The sequence below is a fragment of the Aquila chrysaetos genome, chromosome 15 (genome assembly GCF_900496995.4).
Source record: "Aquila chrysaetos chrysaetos chromosome 15, bAquChr1.4, whole genome shotgun sequence".
Taxonomy (NCBI): domain Eukaryota; kingdom Metazoa; phylum Chordata; class Aves; order Accipitriformes; family Accipitridae; genus Aquila; species Aquila chrysaetos.
In genome coordinates this window covers 23,016,808-23,034,820 of record NC_044018.1, presented here as the reverse complement: position 1 = coordinate 23,034,820, position 18,013 = coordinate 23,016,808, and the positions used below count along the sequence as shown (strand labels likewise).

Below are 18,013 nucleotides of genomic sequence, written 5' to 3'. Positions count from 1 at the left end.
TGAAAAGTTTACCTCTGACAAACAGGTATGCACTGTATTCGCTCACTCCACCTTTTGTAACCATGCGCAGGGTGTATAAACCTTCATCATCTTTGTTCAGATGGGTAAAGGAAAGAGCTGCCTGGCCCTCTCCAAAATACAGCTTCGTCCACTTGGAGTCCTTTATCAGCACATCTGGAAGAGAAGACCCATCAGACACATTACTATGCTGGCCAGAACAACCTACATCCTAGTACAGCTCTGTGCTAATCAGGGGCACAAACTAACTTTTATGCCAGCTTTATTTGGAGTGATGGTGCTTTGATGCTATGAAAACTCTACAGAGAGTAAGCTGCGTCTCTCTAAACTTATTTGATCAGTGAATTTTAGAGAACATGAGGTCTCAGACTACCCTATGCAGTGCCAACAACAGAATTTCCATCACTATAATTTTTAATACACTGACAGAGAAAAATATTATCCACATTTCGAAACAATGACATGAAAACCTGCCATACCCTGTAATGAATGCAGGGTGGAACTTTGTTTCATTTTTAATAAGTTTTGCTACCCATTCAGGTCAAATGTCAGATTACTCAATTTCTTCCTCCAACTTTCAAGACCAGATTTCAGTTTAATCTGAAGATTGCTATAAATAGACACCAAATTTAAATCTTCAAGGCATGCCTGTTGAGCAGTGAATAAAATTAAATTTGAATCTCTCACAGGTGAGAGGTGGTGACCCATGATTAATGCAAATTAATCTGATTGCTTAGTGAAACCAGAGCAAAAGAATGAGCAGGATATTTTATGCTAGCCAAGGGACTTTCTCATATCACCCTTTTTAATAATTGATTGGATTATTTTTTATTTTAAACTCCCTAAGACTTATTGCATACTAATTTATTGTAATTAATGCAGCAGAACGGTATTTAAAGGAGCTGAATATCTATAAATGTTTATTATTCTATTGCTTAAATACACTTTGGAGCAGACACTCAAACAATTGCAAAGGAATCAGTTTTCCCACCTACCAGCTGTATTGCATAAGAAGGTATACAAAAATGACACATATTCAGATAATAAAGCAGCTGGAAGACACACACTACTAAAACTTACAGCAGTAAATTACATAATCACCTAAAGCATACAGTTGTTTTCTGAGAAGCGTACACAGTAAATTATGTCACAGTCCTTCCCATGAGGTCCTTAATCATGAGATCCTTATCTAGAAAATCTGCATGTCCCCTTTCTGTCATGCATGCCACAATGGTACTGAGACTTTGTGTAGAGAGACGAAGTACTTTAACTGAAATCAGAAAATATCTTCCTCTAGAAATTTTAACTAATACATGAGTTCTGTGGAAAATCCTGAAGAAAAAACAAAGTCGAGTGACCAGCACCTCTGAAAAGCAGGTCACTTATTTAGACTCCAAGCTTGAGTGGAATGGTAGACACTCTAGTTAGAATATACAGAAACTGTAGGCAAGCCTGTATTGTCTGTGAAGGCCAGAATCATCCATTTCCACCCTTTATGTGTACCTGGGACCAGAAACTGTGGAGGCAGTTGTCTTTAGTAAGAGCAGAAAAACTTCTCTCCTTCACACAAGGCCAAAGACCCACCAGATCCCCTAAGAAAGCAGCAGCTCTCTTTTTTTAATGCAGTCTGGATGGATGACTTTCTAGATAAGCCAAGAAGAAGAGAAAATTTTGGAGGACACAAACATATTCCAAAGTTCTAATAGAGCAGGTATTCATGCACCTGCCGTCACAATAATAGTACAGTTACAGGGTTTTACTACTGCACTCAAATTCTCAGTCTATTCACGTGTTCTGCTCTGTCACTTCTCCCAGGATTTATCAAAGAGCAAACCTACAGGAGACTAACCCTCCAAGGCAGTGTGACTCAAGACTCACATGCTGTTTTCAGTACATGAGATAATTTTCCTAAAACATTACTCTGCTGAAAACTCATATAAAGAGTGGAGAATTACTATATACTGAAGCCTCTTTTCATCATGTATTTTGGTCTGCTGAAGTTTCAGCTAAATTCTGCACTCCATGATTTTTTCCTCTGAATTCAATTATTTTATTCTAGATTACAGTATAAATGGCTGCAGAATGCTGGTGCATATAGCTTTATAATGTTTATATTACATCAGAGATCAGTAACAGAAAGCTCCTGTTACCAGCTGAACTCGTATCCAAATTAGATATATGTTCCTGAACTATTATTTTGATTTAGTTCTTTTAGTATCTTAAATTGTTCTAAGTGGGCCCTGAATTATAGACATCATATTCACGTTTGTCAGATCCCAAACCACTTTAAAGGATTTAATTCAGTTGACTTATATGCCCCTAGGAGTTTAGTAGACATCCTCAATAAGGTTCACTCGCGTGAAGCTTATTAATGCTGGATAAACACATATTTCTCTTGTGTATAATTATTAGAAGTAAATCATACGTATCCATCTCAGGGCTTCAGTTGTTATATTATTTGATTAACACAAACCAAAAAATTTTAGGAAAAATACAGTTTGTCTTAATGCAAGAGTAGAATTAAGTATTACCTCTCAAAAAAACCCAGAACATCTAAAGCACATGATGTTGAACAAATTATTAACCTTCTCATTGTTTACATTTATGCATTGCCTCCAGCTCTCAAGAGACTCAACACAGGGAACTGTAGCACATAGCAAAGGTTCACGGTGCATGAATTCCTGTTGTGTTTGGGAACAAGTTCTGCCAGTTGATGCACCTGTACACCTCTTGGAAATATTGTGATCTATGTACGTGCAAGGAAGGACAAATCTAAACTTGTTTGTATCATCTTATTTCCTGCAACATAAGTAGAATAATGGGATGAAAGCCTATCTGACTCACTGCAAAAACCTATTGGCTTTAAAGAGACCAAGTTTTCATCTCAGGCTTTCACACGGAAGGTAAACTTAAGTCAAATAAGGGGGAAAACAAAGAGCATAATATTGTTACATATCAAAAGGGAATTATCTTGGCATTATGAAGGGTTAAACTGAAAGGTCCGTAAGCTTTTGTACACCTGTCCATAGTGCAAGAAAAATTCATGCTGAATGAAAAGTAGAACAATGTGGGGCATCCCTTGAAAATTAGCAGTTTCTTCACAACTGCAGTTCCAAACCCAAAATTTCAGAGGTTTGGCACCTTGAGAAACTGGGCCCAGTAGGAGACAAAGTAAAGGTACCATTGAAACTGATGGCTCACCTCAGACTGAGGTGAGCTATTATTTATAGAGATTAAAAATCCCTGTACACTTCAGTGGGAACAGGATCTGGGTCCAAGGATGAGCCTTAGATTTTAGGTTATTCACCAAACAAAAAAAAAGCCATTTTTATTATTTCATAATTTTTGTTTTAGTAACATCTGATAGTTCCATCACAATGAAGTATCCACAGTGACAGAGAAATAGTAATGAAACAGTAAGTAGCAGTCCTTCCCCTGAAGGATCAGATGCGAATCTATGTAAAATAATGACATACATGAAACAAAAGGCATAATTAGCAGCAGTAAAAGTATCCTTTTTCTGATTTTCCTAACCTTGAATTTTCTTGACTGCCCTATTAATCTTACTGGCACTTCTTAGTTTATGCATCATGTTTTGTCAGCTATGGATATTTCTGCCAGCTTGCCTGGGACCAGTCCAAAATCAGTCTTGGGAGTCCACCATTCTCAAATGTGGTCCTTCTGGGGAAAGGTCTCACCATTCACAAATAACCAAGGCTTTCCTTAAATCCACAGGCAGAATATTTACTTTAAAATCCTACACAGAGATTGTGCTTGGTGAAAAGTGGTGAGCTAAATATCTAGACCAGCCTGCTATCTGTTAAACTTTAAGTAGTTAATTTTATGTTTCTAGACCTTTTTTTGGTGTGGTGAACAAACACTACTCCTGCAGGGTTTGTGTACCATCCACCCGAGTATATGATGTGCTTCAGCAATGCTATTTTCAGTACTTCCTGCTAAGACCGCTTCACTTGGCATAGCATAGTTTTTCATTGACAAAAGGTGCAAGGAAAGCAACCTACCAACATGACACTTAAACAGCGGAGCAAAGGCATGTGTTTCAGGCTTGGCTCCTAGAAGTATTTCTGAACTATACATTAAATTGATTTTAATATGAAAATCACAATAAATACTGGAGCAAGATGGAAGGGTAGGCCCACGCCCACACCTCAGTGCTCCAAACTTTAATTTAGTGCTCTGTGAGTACCCAGTGGTCACAGCATGCAATTATAAATCATGGTCAAATCTAGTAAGTGAGTTTGGATCTCCACCTAGTCAGCAAATGCTCTAACTATTGTGTTATTAGATAATATGAGATTACTTCCTGTTGCTGTAAATGTGTGCTCAAGAAAAGGTTGACCAAGTCACTTAATTGAAAGAGAGTGCAGGTCTATAAATTCTAACTAGAGATATTTGTTTGCTCTATTCCAAATTCAATTCTGAGAATCTCATGTTCTAAGCCTGATCTGTGTCCTTAATGTGTCCTCTAGCATTTTCCAGGTAGCTCCTATTCAATGTACTGACTTACCATCTCTATACCACTCGGCACGAGGTCGTAGTCTTTTCAGGTCTGGGGTGATCAACATAGAACACTTCAGGGTCAGTGTTTCACCTTCAGTTGCAAAGGTGACTCCAAACTTCTCCAGAAACTGGACATCAATGTGGGTGAAGCAAACGTCATATGACAGGGGCACTATGTATGAGAAAATGAAAACATTCCTGAGCATAAGTAAATTGTACTTGGCACAGATTACTGTGATCTGAACAGGAGATGGAGCTCTATTATACTGTATGCTGATCTAGAAATGCAACTGGGAAAGCAAAAGCATCTGGACAGCTCTGATTGTTACTGAATGCTTAGAAAGCAAAGCCAGAAGCAGCAAGTTGTATCCAATTTTCTCATCTGTAAAATATTACTCTGATAAGAGTACATAAACTAAGCAAAAAGAAAAAAATGCTTACAGTGGAAGGGCATTATCCCAGCTGGGTGGGGCTCTTCACCGTCTCTGAACCCTATAAATAAACATACAATAAGCCTTCAATGACATGAGCTTTATATTTATTTCTTGTTTGAATCATAAAGTAGGACTTACTTCGCACAATCACAGCGCAATTAGTTGATGCCTGCCCATGGGCATTTGTTGCAACTGCTGAATAGGTAGCAGAATCATCAAAATTAGCTCTGAAAAGGGGAAGGAGGAAAACAGGTGACTTTTTATGCAAATACAAATTCTCTTAATGATTGATATTACAAACCAAGCTACGTCAACCCCGAGGAAAGTGTATAAAGCTCTTTCCTGGTGTTGCACGGTGCAAGACGATGAAAGACAATCAGAAAGCTGGTACTGTTTTTTACTGCAGTTCTATCACAGCTTAATGCGCAGGCTGCACTAACTTGAGCACGCTGGAAATGACCTTCAGAGAATGATCAAAAGGAGATAGCTGCAGGATGCCAGTCTGGCTATTCCCTTTCTGTATGTAACCTTCTTCCTTAATCTGCCTTGCCCTTCTGCCACATATTTTAAGAAAGAGACATGGCAGAAAAGTACATGTGATGCTTGCAGAAATTCCTCCTTCTATGACTATTCCCAGCAGGCAGATACTGGCATTTTTTGCCTCTCTCGTATCTCTTAGGCAGTCCAGAGGAAATGGTACAAAACCAGGGAAACGGACCAAAATTGTTTATTGGCAGAAATGTTTTGGCTTGATATATTTTTTAGTGAGAGAAGATATTTATTATGCAAGGGCAATATAATGAAAAATAAAGAAAAAAACAGTTACTTCATGTAAAATAGGACCCAGTGATGGATTGTCTCACTACATCCTTCCTTGAAGAGGAAGTTACATTAGCAGATATATGGCCAGATGTTAAGATATAGGTACAAACTTTGATGTCCCAATTCTTTTCTTATTTAAAATGGGGTCAGTCAGCAGAAGAACTATTGACATAAAATTGAAGTATAGGAAACTAAATTATGTGCAAATACACTTTTTTGGTGCAATTACTCAAATTTACAGTTGAAATAAACTTGTTTGCTAAGTTTCTAATAAATATAAATATAAGTGACTACTTACTAGAAAAAGTTAAAAATATTTTGGACTAGTTTTTCATAAAATGCAGATTTGGGTAGAATGAGAATTCCTCAATTTTGCTGAAAGAACTTAGTCCTGATGAAGAAACAATTTCAAAAAAGGTAGAACATTTCATTTTTATGTTTCAGAACGAATATTTTAATTAAAAATTTTATTTCAGAATTTACTTCTGCTTTGTTTTCCAAAACATACTAAATGGTCTAATATGAAATAAAACATTTTGGCTTTGAATGAACAAAACTTTTTATTTGGCCCAATTCAATATTTCTTTCTTGAACTTTTCCATTAGTCAAGTATTCTACAAGATGTCTGTCAAACAAAACTGTTGATTTTTTTTTTATTTCTTGGCATTTCTATTAGGTTGAGCCATCAGCTAATCAGAGTGATGTCTGAAACACACAGAATTAAATCCTGCTTCTGTGTAGTTCATTTAGTAGTGCATTTAATGCAGGTCACTCGGAAATTTCCAGTGATGAGATAGAATGTTCTGCATGCATGCACTTAGTTTCCTCTCAGAAGGATAAATTTGTATCTTCTTGGCAACTGCCAGATGAAAGGGATGAAATTCTGGTTGCACTTGTCTTCTAACAGGTCATATATCCCAGGTGCGGGAGAAGAAAGAATATGTAAAAGTGTTTGATGTAAATTGCATAACAGAATGCCAATTTTGGGAGTATGTAGCACTGTGACAGGCACATCAGACACCTATTTTTCAGCCCTTGAATATATTGTGGACAGTGTCGTATCACAAAAATCATACTATCTGTATTGTGATGTCTAAAACGCAACTTGATGAAAGCTCTGTTAAATTGAGATTTAACTCTCTAATCTAACAGCTCCTCCTGGAGGCAACTCTTCAGCCACACATTGCACAAAATAAAGCAGTAAAATACAAAGTTTATCATACAATTCATTATCAAAGACAGAGAGGTAAGTCCTAAGATTAGGCCACAACCAAAAAGCCTGCGGTTGGGTATGAAGTCCTTGAGTGCCCTACTACAGTCTGGACAGGCAAAGTAAGTCTGAAAAACTATTTAAAACAATTGAAATACTAGGCTCGATATTATTCAATGGTTTTTTTTGTTTTCAGGAAGGATTTAAAAAAATGTCAATACCTGTTCACAGATCTATATAAAGCTTAACTGATTCTGGACTGGCTTGAAAGCTGTCAGACTTGACTACATTTCTTTGCGCTAACTTCTTAAAAGAATAACATTTTTTTTACTATCCCAGTTTCACACTGTTTAACACTTGGGTGATAAAATGCCAAAAGCAAGGTAAAACTGCAGTGCAGGCTTTTTTCCTAAGTCATGTTATAATGTCTCTATACTGAAATGTACATAGTTCATACACTTATCACAGCCCAGTACAGTGTCTTGCTATAATGAAACAAGCTAACAACAAATGAGGCATCTCAAAAATGTCTTACAAGAAGGGGCATTGCAGAATTAACTGTACTGGAACTGTAAGGTGTTCTTGTCACTCTGCGCTACATCCCTACTTTAAGGAGATTTATATAGAATATACAGTAAATAGTACATAATGTATTTAATAACCTATATTACATACTAATAAATTAAACAGTGTTAGATCATTTGTCCCCAGAAACTGGATCTTGATCACTCTAGTGCTGATGTGCTAGAACAGCCCTTGGCATGCCTTGGTGTGCACGAGCTCGCCAAAGGGATTCCCAGACACAGCTCAGGAGATGGTAAGGACCATCTCCAGAAAACCATCTGGACGTCCTGACAGCCCTGTCCAGAAGGACAAGAGGATTAGTCTACCCCATGCCAGGAGGCCACTGTGGCAGAGGACATCTTTAATTTGCTATGTCAGGCAGAGTCCAGGAGCGCAACTCCTGGGCACTGGTGGCAGGTAAACGCCCTAGTGTACCCTGCAGGCCTTGTCCCCACATACATGCCCCATAAAGGCTTCCTGCCCTCCAGCCCGTAACCCAGGCCGCTCACCATCCTGCCCAAAGACCTACGGAGGGGCACAGTCTTCCTACCACCTACGTGTCCAGCCTTCTCCTGGGTGAGGTAGACCCTCCGGGAGGACGGTGCACACTTCCACCTGGCAGGCCGTGCGCTGGGGGAGCCGTGCTGTGTTTGCTGCTGAGGTGCGGATCCATCCTTGGGCTGGACATGATCGAGGCAGCATACAGCACTTATAACTGAGTGATGAACACTACCCCATCGCTGCTGTATTAGGCCATTCCCTCACATAAACAAAGCAATACTTCAGGCTGCTTTGCTTCTGTCAGATCGAACTTAGCTGCTCTTTAACATTTCATTGTTGTTACAGAGTGTTGACAACAAGGATAAAATATCAGTATATCTTAACTGAGGTTAACTCTGATTAACTATCACTTTAAAATAGTCATCATCTGCTCTCAGTGTTGGCTTCATTTTCCAGCACAGATAAAATAGTCAATGGGAACTCATTTCTGTAAGAATTACACAGGATTCAGGATCTAAAGTGATTTATCATTAACCACAAGGTGGCGTAAAAATAATCCAGAAAAATACAGAAATGTGTATTCTGAACAAATGCGAAGCCCCAGTCTGTGCTAGACCACTCAAAGCATCAGAAATTGAGAGGTGTACGAACTGCAAAGTTGTCTCCCTAAAAAGAAGAATGGCAGATGCCTGATTAACTTTTCAAATGGATGCATATCTGTGCTCATCTCAATCCCCTCCCTATAGTTTTGCTCACATAAGGAACAGCAAAATACATCTCTTGATGAGATTTTCCTGGTTTTGATGGACTCCAAGGTAGAGAAAACAAAGTATGATCCTAAAAGTCTCTAGAACAGACATGAGATTCACAAAAGGGTTTCTTTAGCCCAAGAAGCTCAATATCTGAAAGCAACTATTTGACAAAAGTTAGTGATGGAATGATAATTAATTTTCTCAGGGAGAACAAAAGAAAGATGTTACTGACCAAATGACTGACCCCACTCTCACAACAACCTTTGGATTTATGAAGAGAAACAAGGTACTTACAGTTGTTATGAACATACAGGTAACAATTCCCCAGGCCAGGCACTTTCTGCTATTTAAGAGGTCCTAACAACTCTACCCGTTTTCTGGAGGTCACTGCTTTGAAAGCATTTTACAATTCCTTGCTATGTTCTCTAACCTGACACAACCATTAAACCGTCTCAGATAGCCTAGTACTCAGTGGAATGCCTTCAAATCTGATATCAGAAGTGTATGGAGTTAGTGGGTAAGAGCTACACAACACATTTGTTTAATACCCACTTTGAAGAAAGTTGGACAGGATGGCAAGTCCCATAAGGTCCTGACTCTCCTTTCATGAAACATAATGCTCAGACTGAGGATTATCCTGGAAACTATCTACTTCCCTGTATGCTAAAAACCCTAGATTTCCTAAATTGCACTGTAAATTTGCAATGTAAAGGGCATTGAGTCAAGACCAGTTAGAAACAATATTTGAAGGATCCAGGAGGCAAGGTGTGGTCTCTCTAGCAGTTATTCTTGCATCATGATGGGGAATGTGTTTTCCAACCTTTACAAAGGTCAGATAAAATATGCATAGAGTACATTTAGATAGCATGAAGTTTGAGCGCAGAGCTGTATCTGTCCCAAGGTACTAATACTTTTTGTGAAAATTAAATTGCCCTGAATCCACATGAGGTTCTGAAGTGCTAATGTTTGTGCGGTGAATATTCCCCAGGCAGATACATCTGTTTAAAATGTATATATTCATCCATCTGCCTAGTGTAGATTTAAACACAGGAGTTAAGAGTGAAATAACATTTTTGCCTGAATTGGAACACAATTCAGTGCATGTCAAGAACAGGAAGCAGTACGTAGTAAATTACAGAGTTAAAATTGCCTCCTTTGAATCCAAATGGCAAAATTTTCAGTGTTATGGCTACATGACATCAATACTCCACAGGATTACCATCTCATGTACTGATTCTCCAGTCATACTGAATCTCACTGATTTTTTTTGTTTGGTTGGGTTTTGTTTTTACTGAAGAGAGGACCCTCTGTTAATGAGGTGGCCACCTCCTCAAGCTCCCAACTATTGCAGTTTATAGGGGATAGTGACTGACAGGTCAGAAGATCACAGACCATTTCATTTGGGGGCTCTTGTTTGCATTTCAGCAAGGAAAGAAGAGCAGAAGTACACCATGCCTGCTGCCTATACACTCACTGGTACTGCATACCTGCAAAACCCTGCAAGCTGCAGTTTATCACCCGATCAACCCTATACAGCTCAAAGACTCTGCCTTCTATGCCAGAGGACTGCCTTTGCCTCAGTGCCTCTGCTCTGTTCTGCTTCCACCTACTGCAGGAGAAAGGGCAGACCACAATTCTCTATCTCTCCAGATTAAATCATCTCAAGCCTTTTGTGCCTAATCAAACTAAAATAGCGCTGTACAGACTGCACAGTGTCATTTGTTAAATGAGAATAGTTAGAAGAGAAGGTTCATTCAATTTTTAAGCTTTTTTTTTTTTTTTAAAGCAATGCTGGTGGTGCTGAGGAGTGGAGCCCTGACCAGAGGGCTAGCTCTGCCTACTGGCAGCAGGTATTACACTGCACTCTGCTGGCTCTGTCACACATTTTTGCTGATGCAACCACAAACCTTTTCTGCTGCAATTACAGGCACTTCTTAAGCAATGACTTAATGAAACAGGAAAGGGAAAGGGCCCTAATAAAAGACAAAATACAGCCAAACTTCGAGCCTTGTATAGGTGAGACTGTGCAGCCACATCACACTGACAGAACTCTGGAAGAACAGACTTGTGCCCTGCTCCTTCTACTGTCCAGCCCCCATCAGCTTGCCTGTCTCATCACTGAGGGCTGGGGGTCAGGAATGCCCCCCGTCAGGAGCACACTTCTGTCCCCTCTATGCCCCAGCCAACATATCAGGAAATGTAATATAGCCATGCACAGTTGCATAAAGCAAAGTGATTCATTTAAGGAGGCATCACAGTAAACAAACAAAGAAAAAACCAAAACCTGTTGCCAAACGAGTAGCAGCAACTAAGAAATTCAAAATGTTATGATTTTTAATTACTAAGATATACAGTAAGGCAGAAAATATTTTGCTTATTTTGCTATAAAGCAACAGGGTATCCTCATCTTGACAACCTCTAATATAGAAATCTTTTTTGTATTATGTACCTATCCATAGTTTAATTAGGTAGGACAAAGAAATACAATTTAAACAAACCCTCACATTCTCAGACATGTAGCAATCACTTCAACTACCCATAGCTTTCCCTCAGAGGGTTCTTCACAGTCTCCTCTGAATCACCTATCAGAAGTGAGATGAAAGATGGGATGAACCACCACCCCAGTGCAGGCTGGCAATATCTCTTCTCCTATAATTATGAGATGTGCAAAAAATATAACGAAACTCCAACCCCCTTTTCTTTACTGCTCAAGGGAGAGCTTGAGCTCAAGCTCCCAATTGAAGAAGCCTAAAAGGAGCAAGAAAGAGGCACTGTATAATAATGATAGAGCTGAATGCATGCAGAAAATGTGGTAAATTGAGCACAGAGCACCATAAAAATATGAGACAGAGAAATGAAAATGATCTGGTTACTGTATAGGCTTATGGGCCCTGGAAGACAGCAAACAGTGGGGGATGAAATTGTGTCCAGTTACTACTTTAAGATGACAAGGTGACGTTCTGGTTTTAGTGCCTCAAGAATTTTTCCACTGGGATCAAGGAATACTCGTAGGAATAAATATCACACTTGCAACAGAAGGAAAAAGTTCACTCCCTGAGCTTCACTGAAGCACTAGAAACATAGCCAAGAAATTCCAAGGCCATTCTGAGCGGCTGTGGATCAGATGACACACAGCTCAGCACTTTGGTATGAACAGCTGAGAAGAGCACAGAAGTGGATAGGTAGAAAACCCCAACAGTTCTACTTCCTGGAAAAAAAATAATACTCCAGATATATGTGTACAAGGATATGTATGGAATATCCAGAGTTAACTGATACATGTTTTTATAAGAACATTAATAATACATATATCTTAACCACTACCTATACATCCATTATTTTCAATACAAGAAACACCTAATATTAGTAATGTACTATCAAAATGTTCTTCCATTTCCTGCATGTAGATTTTCTGTCTTTTGGGACAGAAAATACTGCTGATGGTCAAGTTTTGAAATAAAATAGATTAGCAATAAAGAAATAAATTTAAGGTTACAAATTTCAATTTAATATATAACTTTATGGTAAATAAGTCATAACTCTGGGTCTACAATCCCCCAGTATTCTTTTAAGTGGAGAAGGGAGACCTGTGGAAAAGCTGCCAGCCATCTTTAGGTGGCAAAAAGACCACACTGCCAACCAGAATGAAAGAGAAAAGGAGCAACAGTCTCTGAAGATGAGAGCTTGGTTAAACATGAGGGAGCCTGCATGAATACATACAGGTCTGGGACTAGTAAACAGTGGGTGATGATGGGTGGGTGTGGGAACCTGAGTGGGTGCCAGTAAATGACTCTGTGGTATGTCTGAATAAATATGGCTGGGTCTGAACACTCCCAAAGCTGATTGTGGATGGTGTCTACATGACTGATAACCAGCACAGGAAAGAGAAAAAAAGCACCAAGGGGATGTAAGCCATTAGTACTCTTCAGCCTGATTGCTACAGATGCTCAGAAAGCAGCATCAACACCAATTCGCATTTCTTCAAAAAGCTATTTACTCCCAAAATGTCACAAAAAGAAGTTATGTACTATATATCCAACATCTGGACTCGCCGAGCAGTTGCTTATGGACACTAACCAAGGGAAATAAACACAGTCACTCGCTGGCAGGAGGTCACAAAAGTTTCATTCCTGACTGTCACTCACACATCCAGACAAAGGAGAGCAATTTCCATTTCCCCCGCTGCAGGGGAGGTGATTGCAAGAGGACAACCTCTTTCTATCTTTTGACCTCCTGCTCTTAAGTCTGGAAGTAATGTAGGTGGGAAGAATCAGCTGCGTTGAGACATCTCATGGATACAGAGAGCAGTCAGCAAGTTATCTGTGGACTGGGGGTAGAAGGCTATGAGTATCTTAGAAGTACTCATAAGTGCTGTTACTCCTTGAGAAGCATCCCTTAAGAAGCAACAACATAGTGATTCTTGCTGCCAGCTTCTGTACAGGGATATGCTTTTCCCATCCTGAGCTATGAAAAGGTGGACAGTTGGGCTGGACTTTGCTGCAGGTTGACAAATGCAAGGAGCCCTTCGCAAAAGCAGAAGGAGCGGTGCGCTTGTTTTCTGTACTAATGCCACAAGGCTGTGCTCAGGGCTGCTTTCACTGCTGACAGATGGAGGCAGGGTAGAAGATGACATGTTTGGCTAGCCAAGTGTTAGCCACAAATACTCCAGCTGTTTCAGCACAGCTAATGCTCGTGTTCTGGAGAAATTAAAAGGGGGAGGGGAGGGTTGTGTCTCTGCTTTAGATATTAATTTTCTTTTTAAATACCACAGTCATGTCCTCATTTTTCTTTGGGTTTTTATATTTTTTAAAAAAGCTTATACCAAGTCACATGTAACATGCAATACTTCAGTTGTTTAGGATAGCACAGGATTAGTTTGGGGAAGCTGTTCTACCCAGGCATTTTCTATAGCACAATGTTAACATCATTTTGAAAAATAAAATTAGTTAAATTAGAACATTAAAAAAAATAAAATAAATTTACACTTCCTTACTTTTTGGAGAACAAAAATATGGAGATCAAAAAGTAAACAAAACCTAACATATAATAAAACAAATACTGACGACTGGATATCCTTGTCCTGACCAGCTAAATTTTTGCTTACCTTAAAGAGCTTCATCATGGCAAGATCATAAAATACACAGAGAATTTTCCACTTTGAATGCTGAGAACATATAATTCTAATAAAAAAGGAACTAGCATTTTTTCAGCTACTTACCCCTTCTTTTCTATCTTGTTGTAGATTGCTGGAGTTAAATAATAGAAATAACTAATTTTTCATTTCATTTTCATGATCTAATACTCAGCTACTTAGTGATCCTTCTCTAGCTTAAATGTGACTACCAACAGAGAAGTGTGCTGAATTTAACTCTCTTGCAGCCTTTGTGTGAATTTTTAACTGTATTTGATATAAAAAACCTTGTGCAGAGTATATAAAACTGTTGTATTCCCCAGAATAATCTACCTGTTTATATGCAACACATGTACTCCGTATTTGCTTTCAATTCTGTACTTTGTTGGATCACTTGCAGGGGTAATCAATTCCTCGTTTTTGTACCTGACAATAAAGAAAAAATAAACTCATTAATATCAGCTACTATTTACTGCCTTAATTTAGTAGATTTTTATATCCAGATATCATTTACTAACATCTGAGCTCTCTCTATAAATCTTCTCTACTTGCATAGAGTATTTTCCAGTATGTATGGATATATAGACATTGGGCCATGGAGGCAAAGGGGGACCATCATTGCAGTAAGAAAGTGGAAAGAGAAGATGTGCACCCAAACCAGAAGAGTAGGCAGTGAGTAGAGAGAAGATGGCACGTGACTTGAACTCGCCAGTCCACTAGCCCTGACACAAGATGGGAAGCAAATTTTGTCTTGGATCGCAGTAAAGCACTTCAGCACAAACAATGGAAGCAGCAACAGGATTGTGCCTCAGGTTAGATCTTCACAGTCCAGCCTGGGCTCTCACACATACAGGACAGCGCACGTCTGGAGAGGAGGGCAGCTTCAGGGATGTTACGTTCACGTCCACCTCAACAGGGTGTGACACAAAGCGAACACAGATACAGCCCATGACAACAATGGTGCCATGCAAGTTTACCCAGGCTTAGCAAGTAGCCTGCGAGCTCTGTGTATTTTGCCATTTGCTAGTTCATCATCAAGGAACTCAATGGCCAGAAAGACTGGAATGCCTTCCACAGTCTGCCTTCTGAAATACTCGCGTTTGCTTCTCACACCGCACAGGGCCATTCAGCAAGCTGTCCTCCCACACCTTCCACTGCAGTATCAACTGCTACGATCCAGCACAGCTATGAGGATTATAAAGGGGGTTTAACATAGCCATTATGTATGTGACACTTACCAGTTATGCCATAACTTCCAAATGAAAAAAGCTTAACAACATTTTTAGAGGGCTAGGAAAGGCTGGTCTCTTACCATTGTACAACAGGGGTGGGAAATCCTTGTACAGTGAAGCAAAGGCTCACAGACATCTTTTCCCAGACAGTGTGAGACCTCAGGCGCACTAGAATTTCAGGAGCTCGACTTATCCTTTCCTCAACAGCGTGTCTTTCCAAAGCCATATTTTCTTCTACCTATTAAACACAGGGAAAGAAAAAGAAGCATCTAGCACCAGACTCAAATGGGGTAGAAGACCTAATCTTAGATCCACAAAATTAAAAGATGCTAAATCACCATTGGCCTAAATGTCAGTGTATCTTATAATTCTGCTTGGATAGGAACAAAAAGATTCAGCACTGTACCATCCTTTGTATAGCAAGCCTATCCAGATGTTCTCTAGCACGGTGCCTGGCTGTGTGAATCTCTTTTTCCAAAGCAGACAACTCACTGGCAAACCGGATCCTTTTCTCGTCACTTGCGTGAGACTTTTGTTCATGAGTCCTGTAGGACAAGAAAAAATATCAGGTAAGAGTAAGCAATATGAAGCTTTAAGATTGTCACTCATGCACATTAGACAACTGAGGGCTCTGAAACAATATCAGCAAGATGTAAAATCTAGTTTAGGAATTACTCTTAGAGTCTATCTGCCTATCCTAATGACCATGTGAAATGAATATGAATTTTCCTTCATTTTCTTTCTCCCTGTATATGTGGTGCCATAGCTGCAGGTCTTGAAAGCTGGTGTGGTCACACTGATGTGGTACCCCAGAGTCTTAGTCCTCTGGTAACCGAGATCAAGAACCTGCCTGGCTTCCTTCTGGCCCCTAATTTCCTTCCCATGGACACAGTAAGTCATGTTCTGTGCCTGTTCACACCCTGACAAGAGTTGGGCCTTGCTTATGGTGTGCCCTTGGCTCTAGCACCTGGGAAGCTCTGCTAGCTCCATGGGCTCTATCAGCTGACCTCACCTGAAAGATACAGACCAAGGAGTTCACCAGGATTTGATGAACCACTGCATGCAAAAGAGCTGTCCTTGGACAAGGGTGAGTGGGAAGTATTATAGAAACTACCAGGAAAAGACAACATTTTGAGAAATTTGTGGGTTGTTCCCTGAAAATTTAACTCCATAGATTTTTCAGAAGTCCTAAAAAAAACCCAAGTCATAAATGTTTTTAGTAGGAGCTACCTCAAGCTCCTGCATTCATGCTGATTCAGTAAGCAGCCTATGCTACTCTTTGCCTTGCCAACAGGACAAAAGAAGGGAGCTGAATATCAGACATTTCTAACATGACTGTCATTATAGAATATGCCAAGATTCTTAAAGCATAACCCAACATGCCATGAACCAAATGAGAAGACTTGCAGAAGTTCAGTGAACAGTAGATCAAGACATTATTTGTCTGGTATTTTAAAAAAATTTCTTTGTATCATTTCAATGTACTTTAAACCAGACTTGTTCTGCCATTGTTTTTTTACATTGATAACATTTAAGACAGTTTTTTAAAAATAAATTAGAATATACAAATTAATTTGATTTTCCTAGAACATTCTGTTTCTAGGATGTATATTTCAAAACAATCAAAGTACCAGAACCGTACAGATGTATATGATTTTTGCAACACATTTTCTACAAACAAGGCAGAGTTCGTTCTTGTAGTATAAATTCTCTATGTCTTTGGTGCAGTCACTGTAGAGCATGGCAGAGCAGAAACAGTCAAATTCACTAACAGGAATATTGCCGTCAGCACATTTACTATAGGATTTCATATCAAGGCTGTAACTGAGATGTGACAGTAAGCCCTTTTGATATTAAGGAAATAACTCAAAAAGTTTAAACTGATCCAAATCAGGAATTTAGGAATAGTGGAGTAGATCTGTTCAAAAATGAGTTTTGGATCCCAGGCAGATTCTAATTTATTTTGGTTTTAAAGCTGTTTTCAAGGGTCAGAGTGGGGATTAGGGGAACAACTCTGGGTTGAAATATGAGATTGAAAGTGACACTCAGTCATTTAGTACTCCAGCCGAAATAGATTAGTGAAGAACAGTGACAGAGAAGCCTCCAGTCTTGTCGACTCTGGAAAGAGCCCTAGCAAAAGAGCGATAGTAAATGGGACCAGAGCCACTACACAGGTCAGATGGGACCAACAGAGCTTTACCTTTTCCTGGATTCTTGCATTGCTTCATGAGCCAAGGTGCGTGCCCTCCTGGCACAGAGTCTACATGTCGTTTTTCCCAAGCCAGATGATTCATAATAAGCAGCCTGTCTGGAAGCAGCCCTTCAAATATAAAAGACATCGTTAAAACCCAGCAATTCCGGTAAAACATGAACTCACAAAAGTCAAAGAAATTACTTTAAATGAGCTGAATACCATGATTGAGCACTGTTCAGTGAGAAACCTGCTTTGCATTCCTCACTGACTGCACTAGGGTGCTGATTCTCACTTGTCCTTCAAGGGCTTAATGCCCATCATCTGTCACTGGGGATCATTAGGCATTTTATTTCATCCAGTTCTATTAAATTTATACTTCTCTCCGTCTCCAATCATTCAAATGCTAGGATAGCACTTCAGTGAACCACGAAGGTACCAGCCTGTCTAATACACAAATCACACAGAATCCCTATAACATTGTCTATTTCTAAATATTCCTGCCTTTCTACACTTCATAAAACCTTCTGCATAAACTCTTCTCTTTCATAAGGGAAGCTGGACAAGCTAGAGAGCTAGCTGGGCATCTTAATTACTGAGGAGGGAGGACAGTGATTCTTAAGCAACCAAGATTCAA

General features: G+C 39.4%; 1 protein-coding gene across 2 annotated transcripts in view; it reads right to left on the bottom strand.

The window, feature by feature from the left end:
* MYOM2 (myomesin 2) overlaps positions 1–18,013 on the bottom strand; it is a 79,731-nt gene that overhangs the window by 53,062 nt on the left and 8,656 nt on the right. For both annotated transcript variants that reach the window (XM_030037833.2, XM_030037835.2), the window contains 8 exons: positions 17,386–17,505; positions 15,592–15,730; positions 15,266–15,423; positions 14,287–14,379; positions 5,112–5,200; positions 4,981–5,031; positions 4,547–4,711; positions 13–174 (listed from right to left, as the gene is read on the bottom strand). In XM_030037833.2, the coding sequence (XP_029893693.1) occupies positions 13–174; positions 4,547–4,711; positions 4,981–5,031; positions 5,112–5,200; positions 14,287–14,379; positions 15,266–15,423; positions 15,592–15,730; positions 17,386–17,505 (977 nt within the window). The remainder of the gene's footprint in view (positions 1–12; positions 175–4,546; positions 4,712–4,980; positions 5,032–5,111; positions 5,201–14,286; positions 14,380–15,265; positions 15,424–15,591; positions 15,731–17,385; positions 17,506–18,013) is intronic.